General features: G+C 39.7%; 1 protein-coding gene across 22 annotated transcripts in view; it reads left to right on the top strand.

The window, feature by feature from the left end:
* NAA16 (N-alpha-acetyltransferase 16, NatA auxiliary subunit) overlaps positions 1 to 16,705 on the top strand; it is a 64,031-nt gene extending 47,326 nt beyond the window's left edge. For 8 of the 22 annotated variants that reach the window (XR_011259324.1, XM_069601237.1, XM_069601227.1 and 5 more), the window contains 8 exons: positions 1,400 to 1,528; positions 7,361 to 7,574; positions 8,491 to 8,678; positions 10,717 to 10,825; positions 11,251 to 11,349; positions 11,660 to 11,803; positions 13,626 to 13,723; positions 14,512 to 16,705. Coding sequence is in view for 14 of the 22 variants with exons in the window: in XM_069601237.1 (XP_069457338.1) it covers positions 1,400 to 1,528; positions 7,361 to 7,574; positions 8,491 to 8,678; positions 10,717 to 10,825; positions 11,251 to 11,349; positions 11,660 to 11,803; positions 13,626 to 13,723; positions 14,512 to 14,709 (1,179 nt within the window). In the remaining 8 variants the exon portion in view is untranslated. Of the gene's footprint in view, positions 1 to 1,399; positions 1,529 to 1,705; positions 2,218 to 7,360; positions 7,575 to 8,490; positions 8,679 to 10,716; positions 10,826 to 11,250; positions 11,350 to 11,659; positions 11,804 to 13,625; positions 13,724 to 14,511 lie in introns of those variants that run through there. The other 14 variants (XM_069601226.1, XM_069601228.1, XM_069601229.1 and 11 more) reach the window with 7 other exon arrangements.
* The last annotated feature ends 1,978 nt before the right edge of the window (positions 16,706 to 18,683 follow it).

The following is an 18,683-nucleotide window of genomic DNA, read 5'->3' on the forward strand; positions in this document are numbered from 1 at the left end:
CTTTACCACTGAGCCATCTGGGAAGCCCTGTAGAGAAGTAAAGTACAATAGAAGTACAATTAGAAATGAGAGTATTTAAGTTAAATAAGTTCAGTAGTTTAAAAAACAACAACAAAACACCCACGCAGCAGACCACGGCCAACTAGGACATGTCTGAAAAGACCCAGGAGAGTGAGAAAGAAGGGGCAAGTTCAGCTGTTTGAGGAAGATAGTTCCCAAAGTCGGGCTCAGCTTGCTCGTCATAATCGCCTCCAGCCGTCCACTCTTGACAGCTTGCTGTGCCATGTAGTTAGTTACGCATTGCTTCACTGGCCAGGCGAGTCCCTGATGGTGGTGGGCAGCAGTGAGCTGGGGGAGGAGGGCTGCTAACGACTTCCATACCAGTTCACATCTGCTCTGTAATACGTAAGTGAAGTGCTCCTATTTCCTTCTTGCAGATTTTTCAGTTTATAATATTTGTAGAGTTGCTGAGGCAGGTTGAATAGTTCAGGTTGGTAAAGTTTTGAAATGAAAAATACAGTTAATTTCTTATAAACATATGTAGTTATCAAACGATGGAATACCTGTAGCCATGAAGAAGACATAAAATGCCACCATAATTTTGTTTACCCAGAGATAACTGGTTTTTATACTTTCAATGAGAATTCTGAAAATTAAACTGATAAACAGTGGGTGTGAAAAAGAAATGGAAGACTGAACTTACGTAAATATACCCATATCTTTGCTGTCATTCTTGGGGTCCCGTAGAATGCATTTTAAATAACTGTCCTACATTGTGGCAGAGCTCCACGTCCCTGCACTGAGACCAGGCACTCTGTGCTTTGCATTCTCCCGTGATACACACTGGGCCTGAATTAGCGAATATTCTTTCATTTAATTCACTACTGCCCCTTATTGTCATCATAATCCTCATAGACATAGTTATGAAAGGAAGTGACAGCTGATGGCTTGATGTGGAGGGAGGAGACTTGCAAAACTGAAAAGCAGGCTGGAAACTACTATGAAGAGATTTGAAAACAATGTTGCAAATAGCAGTGATCCTAGGTCAGCAAGGGAAAGGTTAAGTGGCTTTTGCTTAATAGACAGAAGACAGGTGCTTCATAGGATCCCTGTCTTAAATAGGTTAAATGAAAGCTTTGGTGTTTAAAACTTAGCTCCAGTTACCTGTAGTCTTTTCTGTGTGGGTTGTTGACTGTCTCAAGAGAGTTGGGTAAATAAGGCATACAGTTTCAAGTTGGTAGGAGCCTTTCGGAAGCACGTTGATGTGTTTATTATATAATTTGTCACTGCTACTTATTGTCGCCGTAATCCTCATAGACATTGTTGTAAAAGAGAAAACGGGGTTTTGGGGCTCTCTTGTGTCGTTTGCTTTCTTTATTTGTGGTTGCTTCCGTTTCAGGAAGGGACGTCTGCCATGGAGAACCTGAATGAGATGCAGTGCATGTGGTTTCAGACAGAGTGCATCTCCGCTTACCAGCGCCTGGGCAGGTACGGGGATGCTTTGAAAAAGTGCCATGAAGTCGAAAGGGTAAGTTAACAAGAGTTTGGGCTTCATTTTTCTCCAGAAAAGCAAGTAGATTTCTACAAGGGCTCATCTACCTCTTCTAACAACTTTGGAAAACTTCACTGTGAAAAAATTATCGATCTTTAGCCTTTCAAACATTCAGAAATTGTGAATAAATGATTCCTTTCTTTGGATCCTCAGGTGGTAATGAGGTAGACATGTCTGCATATTTTTGTCAGAAGCAAGAAGAGAAGGATTAGTTAAGTTACTGTTGCTATTACTAACATGTACTCAAAATTTCTCTTTCCTAATTGGGCCGTTACTTGATTTTCATCCCCAGCCTGGAAAGATGCACAGGCCGAGGGCCACCTCTCTCCGCTCTGTGTCAGGATCTGCTCTGTAGTCAGCCTCTCTCCAGTTTGTCTTCCCAGGGTGTGTGTTCTCACCTCCTGCACTTCTGTACCCAACGTGGGGCTGGCTTGCAGGCTTATGTTACGACTTGCTAGGATCTTGTGTGCGATGTGCCTTAGGAAGGGGGACTTTTCTTTTCCTTGTGTGTGAATTTTTGTTTTCCTGTTCTTTGTCATCTCCGAAGCACTCTCCTTCCAAATGGACCACGGGAGGAAAAGAGCCGCAATGCACCCCCGAGGCAGGCCTCAGCAGCCTTCAGCCAGGGGTCACTCGGCAGCCCCGTCCTGAGCTGGCGCAGTCAGGTGAGCCTGCGGTCTGCACCCTGGCAGCCACTTTGGCCTTCTTCCCCACATGAAAGTTGTGAAGTTGCCCAAAGGAAGGCTGGACCTCTTAGGGGGTGGCTTTGGTCGGGAACTGGAACTAAGATTCCGTTAGAGCCCTTTCAGAAGTAGTGTAGCTTTTGCTTTGTTCTTTGCTTTTTAAGCCTAAACTTGATGGCTGATTGCTGGGGAAAACCCTTCTCATCTCCTCGGAAACTGTAAAGCCTTTGGATGATATGTGAAATATTCAGGCAATATCCAAGCATCCTAAGTTTAAGTCAGGCTCTGATTTCAGTGACCAAACCATAGATCACTAGCTTGTTTTGACATCCTAGACGATCGTCACTTTAAAAGCATTCTGCTCGTTACTAAGGAAAGATGCATTTCTGTTACCCAGAACATTCTCAAGGAGCTGTAGCTTGGCACTTACATATTAGTTGTTCCAGCACGACTATAATTAGGAGTTGATCAGACTTTCTGTGGAAGTCAGATTTCAGCACCTTGGGATCATTGGGAACTTCTCCATCTCTAGTCCCATTCCTCCTAGCATTAGTGACTACTTTATTCTTTTTAATGTTTTTTATTAAGAAATTGTTGACTGTGATTACCAGCTGTTCCATTACTAAGTTTCATTTAGACTATGCTTTCTCCTGAGTTTTTAGTGGTTTTGAATAACTACAGTTGACCCTGGAACAAAGTGAGTGTGGGATGCCAACCCTCTGGGAAGTTGAAAATCTCCCTGTGACTTACAGTTGGTCCTTTGTATACGTGGTTCCAACATATCCCTGTTTCTGTATCCATGGATGCAACCAACCATGATCACGTGGTCCTGTAGAATTTACTGTTGGAAAAAACTCACATATCAGTGGGCCCACATGGTATTGTTCAAGGGTCACCTGTATTTCCAGTTTAAAAAAATGTGTTTTGACTGGTAGAAAGCATTTTTGAAGGAAAAAAAAAATTAACAGACGATCACTGGTTATCAGAGATGGTAGAAATCATCACCCTCTGGTTATGTTATGTAATTATCATCGTTGGAAACGTTACTAAGTATCTTTAGGGTTTGCTGTTGGTCCTTAAAAATACAGCCAGAGGCAGAGACAGAAGAAAAGATCCTATTCGCATTACGCTTAGAAGCTAGTCTCTATAGTGAGTAATTCACGCTAAAAGGAGAAACATTAGTGTAGAGTAGAGAGGGCGATTGTTTGCTGATGAATGCTTCTGAAATGATTAACTCTTCTGTCCCATGCTGGCTGTGCTGGTCTCTGTCGCGGCTCGAAGGAGCTTCGCTAGTTCTGGCGCGAGGGCTTCTCTTGTGAAGCGGGGCTTCAGCGGCTGTGGTGCACAGGCTCAGTCGTCCCAGCGCCCTGGCTGCTCTCCCTGTCTTGAGCAGGTGTGGTTGCCCCCAGGCCTGTGGGGTCTTAGTGCCTTTACCAGGGATGGAACCCAGGTCCCCTGCATTGGAAGGCTGATTCTTAATCTCCAGACCGCCAGAGAGCTCTCTGAAATGAGTTTCTAATAACATTAATGTCATCTAAAAGAAAATTCTTAATGACAACAATTGTAAGGATTTAGGAGTAATTACGTAATTAAAAGATACAACAGATACCTATTTGAGTTACCTTTGTGCCTGGGTTTTAAATATTTTAGTAAAGAAACGAGCACCTTATTCAAAAATAAAACTTTGGGGACTTCCCTGGCAGTCCAGTGGTCAAGACTGTGCTTTGCCAATGCAGTGGGGGCACAGTTTGAATCCCTATTCAGGGAACTAAGATCTACATGTTGTGTGGCAAAAAAAAAAAAAATATATATATATATATATACACTATATATATATATAATTTTGCAGTTGACCTTCTAAATAGAAGGTTATTGAATAGAGAACTAAGTTCCAAGAAGGACTTGAGTCCTTCTGCCTTCAAGAATTCTTTCACTGAAGGCAGTTTCCGCCTAGGACGTACTGCTTTGCACTCTTACTAATTGGATTTGAAATGTTAGAATTCTAGAATGGTCCACTGTAGTCCTTTTTCTGCCTCCTCCTTGCCTTCCTTACAGGGTTTAAGATTACATGTAGTGATTATGTAGTCCAACCCAATCCGATGTTTAGAACTTAAGCTTTATTAAAAATAAGACAGAATGACCACCTTCAGACTATTGGCTATAAACTTGTATTCAGAATAATATTTTTAACTATTTTTTCTTTCAAGAATTGAGCTTCCCCCCCCACCTTTTTTTCAGGTGATTAGTTTCTCATTATTTTAGCATGTAGATTTATATCTGAGAGGAGCAGTGCATATTTCTAAAACTTTTTGATAAGATCTAAGGTTTCCAGTAGATCAAAACCATAGGACATTCATAACTTTATCTTTTTTTAATTATTAATTTTATTTATTTATGGCTGTGCCGGGTCTTCAGTGCTGTGTGGACTTTTTCTCTAGGTGTAGCACCTGGCTTCTCATTGTGGTGGCCTCTCTTGTTGCAGAGCAGAGACTCCAGGGCGCACAGGCTTCAGCAGTTGCAGTTCCAGGGCCCTAGAGTACAAGGGCAGTAGTTGGGGCGCACAGGCTTAGTTGCTCCACAGCATATGGGATCTTGGATCAGGGAGTGAACCCATGTCTCCTGCATTGGCAAGGGGATTCTTCTCCACTGAGCCACAAGGAAGCCCGCACTTTATCTTCCATTGCGCCTTCATCTTTATCAAGTTGACACTTACTTTATAACGACAGATTTTCTATAAAGGAATTAAGAGTTGCTCGTTGCCCTGGTTGGTCTGGCTATTACTTCTTTTACTTGTTTGTTTGTGTATGGCTGTGTCAGGCCCGCGTTGCCGCCCACGAGATCTTTGTTGAGGCGTGCACACTTCTCAGAGTTGTGGCACGTGGACCCAATAGTTCCGCACCCAGGAACTGAGCTTGTGTCCCCTGCATTGTAGTTAGAGAGACCTCCGTATGGTGAAGTCACATGGAACTGTTCACACACATCAAGCCCATCTCAGCTCTTCGTGTTGGCAGCTAACTGCAGGATGTAACCTGGTGGGGACACTGAGCGAAGGGGATATAGGACACCCCTGTACCGTCTTTGCAACTTCTTTGTCCATGTTCGTTTCAAAACGAAGTGGTAAGAAAGTCAGCCTAAGATGATTTAGTTGTTCTTAAGTAGGAATATGCCATCCTGAGCAGGTTCCTGAGACACAGGGCTTTGAGCGCAAGAACTGAGAAAGCCTCAGACACACTAGGATAAGTGGGTTGCTTTGTTTCTGGAAGACGGTGGCTGGAGAGAGGCGGCCTATGGGCGGTTACTGATAAAGAGGCGGCTTACACGCTTGTGGTTCCGTGTGGCTCCCTCGAGACCTCACTCAAACCTCATGCTCTAGGAATGTCTCTTGAAACTTGCATCTGCCTTTTTTTTTCTTTTTTTTTACACATAAAGGTTTCTCGCCCTAAGAACACTGCAACCTCTTAGGCGTTTTCGTCTCATGTGTTCCATGATTTGGGGCACTGCCATTTTTCCTCAGTCAGTTGTATTGAATTTTAAGATATTATAGTGCTAGGTATAATGTGATTTATATTAACCGTGAACAATTATGTAATGCCTTCATTAAAAAAAGTTATTTGATTTGTCTTATTGATGGGAGGAATGAAACTTTCAGATATACCATTAAAGCATTGTTCGTGAAGTAGTAAATATAAACTAATGTGGAATAGTCATTTTTTTCACCGTTTCTTTCCCTTACACTGTGTACATTTATTCTTTTTATCTTAATATTTTAGAATATCAGGCTCTTAATGTAATTCTGTGTATGATGTATTTCTAGTTACCAAGATAACTAAAATTATCGAATGAGTTACTAGGCCCCCAGGACAGAGGGAGATGAAGTAGCAGAAGAGTTTGATCTGTGTTTGTATAATGAATCATTCATTTTTCTATATATTTTTGGAACAGCTGAAGTAGGGAAAAAGAAAGAAGATGGAGGTGGAGATGCACGTAGGGAAGAAAATAAAAGTATAAATTGTTTGGTTGGGGAGTTAGTCATCTTTTCTTTCATGTAAGGGATTAGTTCTTAACCCTTTGGGGGCCATGGGCCCTTTGAGAATCAGTTGAAAGCTTCAAGCTCTCTCCTTAGAAAAACGTTACTTTGCTTATTTATACACAGACTCCAGATTTAAAACTTTTGCTAAAATGGGGTATAGTTAGATAAACGAGTTTAATGAGTGAGAGAAAGCTATAACACTCTGTGCTTGTGAAGCAGTTTATGTTTAGAATGAACTTTAAAATAATTACTTGATCCCCTAACAACCTATGAGATTGGCTGTATATATATTTTTTATTCTTAACTTAGGTTAAATAATTGAGGCTGTAGGAAATTACGAAGTCACATGCCTGAAAAGCAGCTTCTCTCTTGAGTTGGCACATATTACGCTTACTGAATGTCTTCTGTGCTAGGCCCTGTGCCAGGGAGTGGGGATGGATATGACAGGTTTGTCCTTGACGAGGTCATGGTTGAGTAGAACCATCTGATGCATAGACATTCAGTGTAAACCTGTATATGTTTAGTCTCCATTGAGAGCTCTGTTTAGCTCTACCTTGCTGATTTTGAGGGAATACTGAGAAGTATTTATTAAAACTAAAATATTGGTATATTCTAATTTCCAGATTTAAAGAATGACCTGGGCATCTGCCTTTCTTTTATTAGGCTGTGCCACATGGCTTGCGGGATCTTAGTTCCCCAGCCTGGGTTGAAAGCACCGGGTCCTCACTGCTGGTGCTCAGCAGTGACTCCATGGACTGGAGCCCGCCAGGCTCCTCTGTCTGGGGTGGGTTGTCATTTCTTCCTCCAGGCTTAACCACTGGACTACCAGGAAGTTCCCCTCATCTCACTTATTACATATAAATTGGGTATCTTGAAACATGATTTATAGGGAATGGGGATGGAATGTAAGGAAGAGAAGCTTAAGTTGAATGCAAAGAACAACTTGAGGTCCTTTGTATGTTAAACCCTGGAGAGGGCAACTAAGTGAAATTGCGACTGCTTACATTATCTTATGGGCTTTTTATGATTTTCTTTTCAAAAAGTAGGTGTTATTGACATAAATATAAGGGATAACTTTGTGGTTTTGTTTTTAAGCACTTTTCTGAGATAACTGACGATCAGTTTGACTTCCATACTTACTGCATGAGAAAGATGACCCTTCGGGCCTACGTTGACCTTCTGAGATTAGAAGATATACTCAGGAGACATGGATTTTATTTCAAGGCTGCTAGATCAGCTATTGAAATATACTTGAAACTGTATGATAATCCCTTGACCAGTGAAAGCAAACAACAAGAAAGAAATTCAGGTAACTAAAAAGAGACTTGCTTAAAGAGACTTGAGAACACAGAATTTCAGAATGTCATTAACTTAGTGATGAAAAAGTATATTATCAAATGAGTGTGAAGGCAACATTAGATAATGGCTATACCCCCAAAAAAGTAGGGGGAAGACAGAAAAAGTTGATAGGGTGTTGTCCTGTAATTGATGTTTATGGGCTGTTTTGTTTTTTAAAATGGTAATTGAAAATAACTGAGCTTTTTAGAGAAAAAAGTATATTTGTACAGCTTCTAATACCTACTTGACTGGAAAGAGTAATGCCAATGAGAATATCTAAATACAACGTTTTACTCACTAACACGTCAGTACCCAAGAATATTTGAGAAATAGTGGCATGAGAGCAGATTTCTGATCACTTATACCTGTGTGCTTTGTCTCACTTCTTGAATCTTTCCAAAAGGATAATCTTCAGGTCTACTTTATACAGTTTGGGACTTGAGATTGAGAGAGAGGATTTGCCTAAGCCCGTGTATTGTGTGGGAGGAAGAGCTAGGCTAGAGCTGGTCGATTTCAGTTGCTGCAGCGTTTGCTGTTGCCCTTGGTGTGCCAGATGTAAGTCAGTCATTAGGAATACACTGTCTCAAAACCTCCCCGTCCCCCCAGATACACTAGGGACAGTTGCCCAATTGTGTCTGACTCTCTGCAACCCATGGACTGTAGTCCATGGGATTCTCCAGGCCAGAATACTAGAGTGGGTAGCCTTTGCCTTCTCCAGGGGGTCTTCCCAACCCAGGGATTGAACCCGGGTCTCCTGCACTGCAGGCGGATTCTTCACCTTCTGAGTCACCAGGGAAGGCCAGGTATACTAATAGTATGCATTGAGTAAGAATATGAGGAAATTGAGAGCACTGACTCAGAGTTCTCATTCATTTGAATATTTACAGAAAACCTGCCAGCCAAAGAATTGAAGAAAATGCTTAGCAAGCAGAGAAGAGCTCAGAAAAAGGCTAAAGTAGAAGAGAGAAAGCATGTGGAAAGGGAACATCAACCAAAAAATCAAAAGAAAAAACGGGATGAAGAAGAAGAAACCAGTGGTCTCAAAGAAGAACTTCTGCCTGAAAAATTAGAAAGGGTGAGATGACTACACTGTGTTTATTTGATACGATTTGTATTATTTAATTCTCTGCTGACCATAAATATGATTTATTTGAATCTGTAAATCAGAAGCCAAATTTGTAGTATTAGCTAAGATCATTTTGATGGTCATCAGTAACTTTTAAGTGATAATATGTGAGTTTGGGCTAATGCAGATTATAGGTAGAATTGTACTTGTGGGAGGCAGAATAATAGCCTTCCAAATGCGTTCATGTTCTAATCCCTGAAAACTGTGAATATGTTACGTTACATAGCAGAGAGAACTAAGGTGGCAAATGAAATTTAAGGTTATATATAGCTGGCCTTTAAATAAGACAAGTAAGCTAAGATCCCACATGCCTTAAGTATGGTGAAGCCAAAAAATTTTGAAAAATAAAAAACTGGACAGGGAGAGGATTCCTGGACTACCCAGTGAGCCCAGTGTAGTTAATCACAGGGGCTTAGGGGGAGGAGGGCAGCAGGCAGGGAGGGCTGAGTGATGGGAAAGGACCCTGTCCTCTGTGGCTGCCTGTGAAGGAGAGTGGGGGCCCTGAGACAGGAGAGGTGGGCATCCTGAAGAGGCCGAGAAAAGGTGTGGAAACACGCTCCCTTAAAACCTCCAAGAGGAAACGCAGTCCTCTTGGAGTGCAGTGAGACCCACGTTGGACTTTTAACCTGCAGAACCGTGTCAGATAAATTTGTGGGGTTTTGTTTCGTTTTGGCTGCAGTGTGCGGCATGAGGGAACTTGGTGGCCCAACTGACACCGTTTGGTGTCATTTGAGGGTCTCCAAAGAACTCCAGTACCACAGTCCTGTATGTCTCGGTGCAGAGAGACTTCAGCAAGAGCCAAGTGATCCGTTAGACTAGACGCTTGGGAGGCTTACAGGTGTGCAGGTGGGGGAGTGCCACGCCCGAGAACATGGTCGGCTACAGTTCCGTAATCAAATCGCGAGTGAGGAGGAGGGAGAGGACCTGTGTGTCTTCTCGAGCGGACGCTGTGCTTCCATCACCTGCTCCTCCTCCAGGTTGGGCCGGGACGTTTTTCTTGTCCCTACACGGTCAGGCTCGGGTCACACATTGCTCTCTCTTGTGTGTGCACGTCCTCGGGATCACTGATGCGCTGAGCTCACTGGGCAGGATGTGGGCCTCGTGCCACCATCTTTTTATTGTTTGGGGCACGTCCTGTGCTTCTGTTGCAGGACTTTGCTGCCAAGCAAGGCTGCTTGGTTTTGTGGTTAAGTAAACCTGCTTTCTTTGAGTAATCATTAACTTAAAGAGGTCGCCCACATTTTTTCTACTTAAATTCCCTCGTGGGATTAACTTTAATCACCTACTTTGTCCCTTTACTCTGTCCTTATCATAACCAGAGATTGAATGCGTGCCCCCTGCACTGGGAGCACAGAGTCTTAACCATGGTACCGCCAGAGAAATCCCTAAATTTGTGTTAATACAGTAAATTTTTGGTAATTTGTTAGAGCAGCAATACAGTGAAATATGGCAGCATTTTATATACTTTGCTAGATAATGTTTTAGCAGCAAAGAGAATAGTAGCTTATCTCCACAATTTTCTCAAAATATTAATAGTTATTTAGGAACCATATTTAGGGAAATATTTAGCTTTCTAGTTTATTCACTGTGAATCTAGTATTTTAAACTTGACTTTTTTTCAATTACATCATGCAGTTGTATTTGTCTCCTTACTTTAGAATGTCTGTAGTTTAAGGGGCTTGGTAGTATAATGGTATTTGTAGTACCACTTCATTAAGTCTACAGAACACTTTTCTGTATTTTTTTAATTTTTATAAAATTTTTTTGAATTTTCTAATCATGAAAACAATAGAGCTATTCCCATTTTGAAAAGTATTGACTATACTTTGTTTATAGTTGATAGTTAAAAATTGTTTTTTGCTTCCTAGTTATATAAAAAGAACTATGTAGATTACTTCAGCTATGCATTACTATAAAATTTGGGGGGAAATTTGACTTGTGTGACTGCTTTTTAAATATAATAATTTTTCTTTCTGTTTCAAAATAGATAGAAAATCCATTAGAAGAAGCTATCAAGTTTCTTATACCTCTTAAGAACCTTGTTGCTGATAACATTGACACTCATCTGTTAGCATTTGAAATATATTTTAGAAAAGGTAATAGTTTGGATTCAGATTTTAATTTTTTATTTTATTGGTGACCATATTCAGTATAATGTTTGTGAGTTAGATCTGTTTTTGTTTCTTAGACCTTCATTTCAACCTCCCACAAAGGCTCTTAATCCCTTTTTCCTTTGCTACTCAAAACTTCACTGAGTAGTAGATTAGAATATTATGATCAAATGAATTATTTGAATAGGCGAACAGATTGTTTACCTGAAGTAATTCTTCATGATTTTTCAAGCATTTCTTTAGAAAATAAAAGTGTCACTGATAACCAAAATCAACTTTGAATTTTGCTTTTGAAGATTATAGGAAAGATAATACTTTGTTTCTGGATTTTAAGTGAGGCTAAAATAAAGGGAATAAAATAACATACTTAAATATTGATGCTGTTACTTTTATAATTTTTTTTGACATAGGAAAGTTTCTGTTAATGCTGCAGTCGGTTAAACGAGCTTTTGCTATCAATAAGAATAACCCATGGCTACATGAATGTTTAATTAAATTCTCTAAATCTGGTAAGTATAAAAAGGGTAATATTTATGTAAAAATAATTATGACAGTTCACCTATCTTCTATTAAGCTGGACATGAAAGAGATTAGTACAAAGAAAAAAGTTTGCAAAGTACTTAAATGAAGATACTAGCAAAGATATGTTAGAAATCAGTGCAATTTAAGCTGGAATATATTTATATTCCAAAGGAGCACTCCTATTTTTATTATGTAAAATGTATCAGGCTTAATAGTAAATATGAATGTATTTCAATTGATTTTGTTTCAAAGGACAGGCCAAACATACTGTAAACTACAAATGTTCTGTTTTTATAGTGTCTAATCACAGTAACCTTCCAGACATCGTGAGCAAAGTTCTATCTCAGGAAATGCAGAAAATATTTGTTAACAAGGACTTGGAAAGTTTTAATGAGGATTTTCTCAAACATAATGCTACCTCTCTTCAGCATCTGCTTTCAGGTTGGTATTTAGCAAGATGATCAAACTATCAGAGAAAAAGCACACAGTACCATTTTGATCTTTCAGATTAGGAAAGATTATTTTTAAACAACCATACTGAATCTATGGGATGCCGCCAAAGCAACTCTTGAGAGAAGTTCACAGCAGTACAAGCCTCCCCTGAGAATAAGAAAGATCTCTAACCTAACCTACCACCTAAAAGGAAAGGCTATTCGTGTCTGAGAAAAGGAGGCTAAAGTATGGGAAAGCTGTAGCGTATAAGCAGCCTTGTATTTTACTGCTGCAGGTGTGAATTGGCCTGACCAAGTAGGAGAACAGTTTGTCGTTTTTATCAAGAACTTTGTCTTCTGCTATAGCTATTCATACTTGTGTAAATAATTTTAAAGAATCCAAAGCAAAGAAAGAGTTTTAAGGCCAAAGGTATTAACTGGAATTCTGTGTGTAAGGATGAAGAAAAGGATGGAAGCAAATCTAATGGATGTCCAGTTACAGGGGGAACAGTAGTAGGTCTACAGGATGGACCACCAGGTGGTGATAGAAAGTGATGTCTGTTCAAAAGATTTACAACAGGGGCAAACAGTGTATAGACAGACTTGACGTATAATACAGTCTCAGCTGTGTAAAAATACCCATAGCAGAAGAGCTGAAGACAAGGGTGTATTAAAGCTTTAATGGTTGACTTTGAATGTTGAGGTTATGTGAGACTTATTTTTTTCTTGTATTTTTATTACTCTATATATTTTGTGTTTTGAGGACTTACTATATCCTGCCCTGTTACAGGAAGGATTTTAGGCAGTCTATACAAATTCATAAAATGACAAGGTAGCATTAAATGCAAACTAGAAGAAGACTGGAAACGGAACTGGGGACAAAATAAATGAAGTACATAATCTAATTAACTATGCGCCTACTTTAAGCCAGATATTTAAATATTTTAACCTAAGCTTTCTTGTTGTAAAGGGACACTGCTTGGTTCTGTTATCTATGAAAAAAGTTAATTCCTGTGAAAAATTACAGCACTTCTTGGTAGTAAGGGCAGGTAAGAATTTCTCATCAACAACACAGGATAATGGAAGGAGATATTTCTTTGTTGTAGTAATGGGAAATGCCTTTCTAAACATTATGTTCTCAGAAAAAGATAATTTTTATTTCACTAAAAAAAAAAAGCCATAAAGAGAGTCAAAAGGCCAAGAAGGGAAAATATTCACAGATGTGTAACTGATTAAAGCTAATAATATACATACTAATCTTATAGATTAATAATAATATAAATTAATAAAAGACCAATAAAAAATGAACATGGACCATGAATTTATAGGGGGAACATAAATTGGATTTTACTTTAAAATAGCTTTAAAAATTACTTTCTTCATGAGCGTGCGAAGATTTTCCTGTTGTCCGTCTATCACCCCACTCTGGTAATAGTTTGCTCCTTAGGTGTTTTATTGTAGAGTGTCATGTTTCAGAAATGATTTTAGTTGGAATATTGACTGATGCCACAGGGGTAGCCCATGTTTACATTTCGGGGAGATGGGGTTGTTAACCCTGGTCTCCTGGTAAATGTTTCACAGCCATCTCTTTGTCACAGAAAAAGCCCCAATTTGTAGGGGCCTGTGTGTGTGTGTCTAAACGTAATACTAATAATTTTCTTGTGGCCCCAAGCTGTCAGTGGGATATCATGGAATAGGGAGTTAGGGGAAAAAGGCCACCGTGCAGCCCACTGCTGACTGGGTACCTGGAGCTGTATTTTAAGTCACTGGTCAGTTCAGATCAAATGTAAGATGTCCACATTTACTGGTTTTGAAATGTCTTGGTATTTTAGGTGCTAAAATGATGTATTTTCTGGACAAGTCAAGGCAAGAGAAAGCAATTGCTATTGCCACTAGACTGGATGAAGCTATAAAAGATAAAAATGTAAAGGTAAGATTTTTCACCAACAGATTGCCACAGATTGTGGATACCGAGTGAGCTAACAAAACATCTCTTTGCAACGTAATTCCTGAGTGGGTCTTCAGAGTTACGACTGGATTTGAATCTCAGCTCTGCTCACTCTGAGCTGTATCATGTTAGGTAATTTACCTCTTTAACGTCCTTTCCTCATTTATAAGTTGAGGATGAAAAGACGGTCCATCTCAGAGTTAGCGTAACAGTTAGTTAACTGAAATAGTGAACTGTGAGGTGCTTGACATGTAGTAAGCACTCAGTAAATGGGAACTATTACTGTTGATAAAGGACACGTTCAATGATACGGGCTTCCCTGGTGGCTCAGAGGGTAAAGTGTCTGCTTGCAATGTGGGAGACCCGGGTTCGATCCCCGGGTCGGGACGATCCCTTGGAGAAAGAAATGGCAACCCACTCCAGTACTCTCGCCTAGAAAATTCCATGAACGGAGGAGCCTGGTAGGCTACACAGTCCGTGGGGGTCTCAGAAAGTCACACACAACCGAGCGACTCGACTTAAATGATTATAGTTTCAGAGATTCACCTTTTTAAAGTATTAGAATTCTGTTGCTTTTTCAAGGCCTCACAGAACTGATTTTTTAATGTTCCTTTCTGTGGTGATTACTTGTTATAGACAGCAAGAAGTTATCTTAGAGTGAGGCCTTGTTGATTTTCTGTTGCTTAATTAACAAACTGCATCTTTTGATTAAGGTGATTATTAACCAGACTACTTTTTAAATAATTTTCTCTTTTTCCTTGTTTACATAGACTTTAATAAAGGTTTCTGAGGCGCTGCTCGATGGCAGCTTTGGGAGCTGCCACTCCCAGTATGAGGAGTACAGGATGGCCTGTCACAAGCTGCTCCCCTTCACTCCTGCTTTCCTGCCCGCTCTGAGCGAAGTCGGCAGGCACGGCGCGGCTCTGAACCCCACAGCCAACTGTGATGTCTTGGCAAATGAAACTTGAAATCCTCTAGAAAGCTGACTTCTCTTAGACTCAAAGCTGAATTCAGGTTAAGGTTTCTCTTCCAGCTTGTATTTTAATATAGATAGGAAATGAAATACCATTGACCCTTGAACAACATGGGTTTGAATTGCAAGGATCCACTTAACGTGTTGACTTTTTCCGTAGTAAATACTACCTTACTCTGTGATCTGTGGTTGGTTGAATCTGATGCAGAACCCAGGTAGGGAGGAGCTGTGTGTGCACAGGCAGCAGGCTATTAGTGTATTTCTGACTGCACGGAGGGTCAGGGCACCTAACTGTTGCTTTGCGCAAGGGTCAGCTGTAATGGATATTATTTTTTTGAATGGAGTATTCTGTAAGCTTATTTTATTCTTTATCTGACTCTGCCACTTTACGTAAAAATCTGTTACAATTACCTGTTTGTTCTTGTACAGTTGTCCTAAATTTTTCACTTATCAACATTGTGATGGTTGCTGTCACTTCATATTGTAACGATGATTTCTTAATTAACCTAAGTTGAATCCAGCTCCACTGTATTATTTTCTTTAGATTCAGGTTTCATTTCAGAATTTTATGTTTTGATCCCTTCTTGGTTTGTTTTGTTATTGTCTGTTTGTTTTTTAAAGCACATCAATATTCAAGTATTAACTGTATGTCAGAAATGGTATGGAACTCCTTTTGGCAAATATTTATTTAAAGCTTAACTTTAGTGTGATACTTTTTCCACCTTAATTTTGTTCTGATGTACCATTTTCTTCTTAATATCCATGAAAATGCTATTGCCTGCTGAATAAGGGTGGTGCAGTTGTATGTTGATGCTTCAGGGTGTGGGGATCCGTTTGCCTGTTTCCATGGAAGTTCAGTAGTGTCTTTGTTGCATGTCTAGGTCAGTCTTGACCCACAGGCGAGAGCTATGCTTTTTTGACTAAATCGCTTTGTGTGTCCCCAGGGAATTTAGTCTATATATGAGTAGTGTGCTTCAGGAGGGCTTGACGGGGCAGAAGACAGATTTCAGTGAGATAGTCTTACTGTTACAGCTATACATTGACTATTAAATACATTTTAATATCAGCACAATGAGAATCTAGACCATCAACTAGTTTTGTTACCAAGTCCAAGCTCACTCTGCTTGCCACATGACAGGGCAGTGAATCCCAGAGACGAGCTGTTGAGACAAGGAAGAGACTTTATCTGGAAAGCAGCCGACCGAGAAGATGGCAGGCCAGTGCCTCAAAATAACCATCTTACAGGGTCTGGATGCCAGGTTCTTTTATAGATCAGGGATGGGGGGAGCTGAGGAAGCAAAGTAAAAAGACTGTTAGTCTTGCAAACATCTTTCAGAATGGCAAGCTTCAGTCGGGGGATGTGTTAATTTCTCCCTTCTGCCATCTGCAGGTGGACAGGGTTCTGAACAAAGGCACTTTAGTTTATAGGCAAGCACAGGGCCAGGGTCCTCCAGCCAAGCCATTAAGTGTGATCATAATAACAGAAGTCAAAGAAACCGTTTCCTACCTGGAGTCAGGATTAGCTTCCTCCCTGCAACAGTGTAACTATTAAAACATAGTGTTGTTGAGCAATATTTAGGGGGAGGATAGCCTTTGTTCTTGGAGAAGGAAATGGCAGCCCACTCCAGTGTTCTTGCCTGGAGAATCCCAGGGACGGGGGAGCCTGGTGGGCTGCCGTCTGTGGGGTCGCACAGAGTCGTACGTGACTGAAGCGACTCAGCAGTAGCAGCAGCATCTTTTGTTCTGTCTCATACAGAAAACAGTAATGGCATCATTGAACGTTTTTTTCAGAACCATATAAATATGTCTGTAACATTAATACTTCCTTTTAAGATATAAATTCAAAAGAGATTTTATTTAGAGAAACTGTTCTAATTAGAATTGTTTTCCTTCACGCTGTTTACATTTAGATTCATAATTGTTGAGAGAAAAGAATTCACTGTAAAATAATGCCAACCTGTATAATACTGTAATAAATTATTTTGTACTTACTTGTGTTTGTGTTATTGCTTCACACTATCAAAATTGCTTGTGTTTTTTTATAGCTTTACACTATCAAAATATTTTTGCAAAGTCTTTCTTTGAGAGAATTCAAAATTATCACAGTTTTACAAGTTTGTTTTTAAAAAAAATAACCACCTACCAATATTAGTGCCACAACAGTTTGGTTTCTTTTTAGTGTTTTAACAATATTAGAAGTAGGCTATCTTTGTCACTAAATACCCTGGGAAACATGTAATTTTTCATGTTACTATCAGTAAATGCCATTTCTTTAAAAGGTGCCAGTTAATCATAATTTATGTGGAAATTGTGCTTTCAATAGCAGTCTTTAAAAAGGATTCCATTGGGACCGTTGGAGTTTCTGAGTTACATAGGGTGGGCACAGTGGAGGTGTAGAGGCAGGAAAAGAGTGCCACTGGGGTTAGTGAGGCCCAGTGGTATGTTCCTCTGTGTATAGAGCTTATATCTATTTCCTCCCATCCCACTTTGAGTGTGAGCATTGTAAACCTGTAATGTGGGTAGGGATCCTTTTTACTAAGGGTTTTGTATCGTGTCCCTCAGTCACGTCCCTCCACCCTATCCCAAGTTTGGCAGAGGACCTTTTAGTTTTGGAAAGCTAAAGGAGATGCATCTGAGAGCTAAGTACTTAGTGAGATCTCTAGTCTCAGCAGGAGAAGTCCTTTGAACTTGCCAGGTTTATCGGAACAAATAGGAAAAGGCAAAGATTCGTGTGATTGTGTCATGACTTCAGAATTTGCCTTTAGGTTTCTTGTGGTTTCTTCCTTTTCTGGCCCTGCCACATGGCTTGTGGGTTTTATTTCCCTGACCAGGGGTGGAACCTGTGCCCCCTGCAGTGGCAGCACAGAGTATCCTAAACACTGGACTGTTAGGAAATTCCTGGTTTCTTTCTTGAGGAATGGATTTAGCAGGCAAAGCCTACAGGGTAAAAAGCTATATATAATCCAGTCTGTGTTTTGTTGCGCATCTTTTGTGTGTCAGACATCGTTCCAGGTATGACAAACACAGTAGTGAACTAAAGTGTCCTTCTTTTCATGGAGTTTATATTTTAGTAGGGGGAGAGCAAACAAATCATTATAATGTCAGGTAGTGATTACTATGAAGAAAAATCAGGTTTCTGAAAAGCATTATTGAAGGTAAGAAGATGAAAGGCTTTTTAAGGATTGAAGAAAAGTTACTTTGAGCTTAAAATTGTATATCCAAGCAAATTAGCATTAGAATATGACAGCATTTTAAAATATCCTTAGTCATATAAACCTCAGATTTGACTTAGAAAGGTCCTGGTAGAAAATACTTTTGGAACAATATTAAGAGGTAACAAAATCAGGAAGATGCTCCTAGAGATAAAACGAGAAGAGTGATCAAGTAACTTTGCAGAGTTGACTGTTATCAAGCTATTTTTAACGTAGCAAAATTCTAGGCATTACCATCAAGGCTAGAGTTGGAGGTATAGACTTACAAGCTGAAGTGCCTTAAGAGGACGTTAACAGACATTGAAAAGATAAAGAAATTGATGGATTTTTCACTGTGCGCAAACATGAATATGATTATTAAAAACTACAAATATAAAAGGAAAATTTATCTGGTGGAAAGCAGAAAAAGAGGAACAGAGACTACAGTGGATGGAAAATTCTGATGGACCACTGATGATAAATGGGTTAAACTCAGATTCTTAGATTGTATTAAAATCGTTCATACACTTGAAAATTGAAATAAAAGCATGGAGATAGAAATATAGCAAGCTAATATGAACCAGAATAAAGATGGAGTAATAGTTTGAATAGAATTTAATGCATAATACAGTGACAAAGAGGAATTACATATACATTGATAAAAATACAAATTTAACACTAAATGGTAAATAGAAAATTTTTTAACTGTAGTGATATTAACTGGACTTACTATGATGATTATATAGCAGTATGTACATACAGTGAATTGTGCTGTACA

The sequence above is a fragment of the Ovis canadensis genome, chromosome 10 (genome assembly GCF_042477335.2).
Source record: "Ovis canadensis isolate MfBH-ARS-UI-01 breed Bighorn chromosome 10, ARS-UI_OviCan_v2, whole genome shotgun sequence".
NCBI lineage: Eukaryota > Metazoa > Chordata > Mammalia > Artiodactyla > Bovidae > Ovis > Ovis canadensis.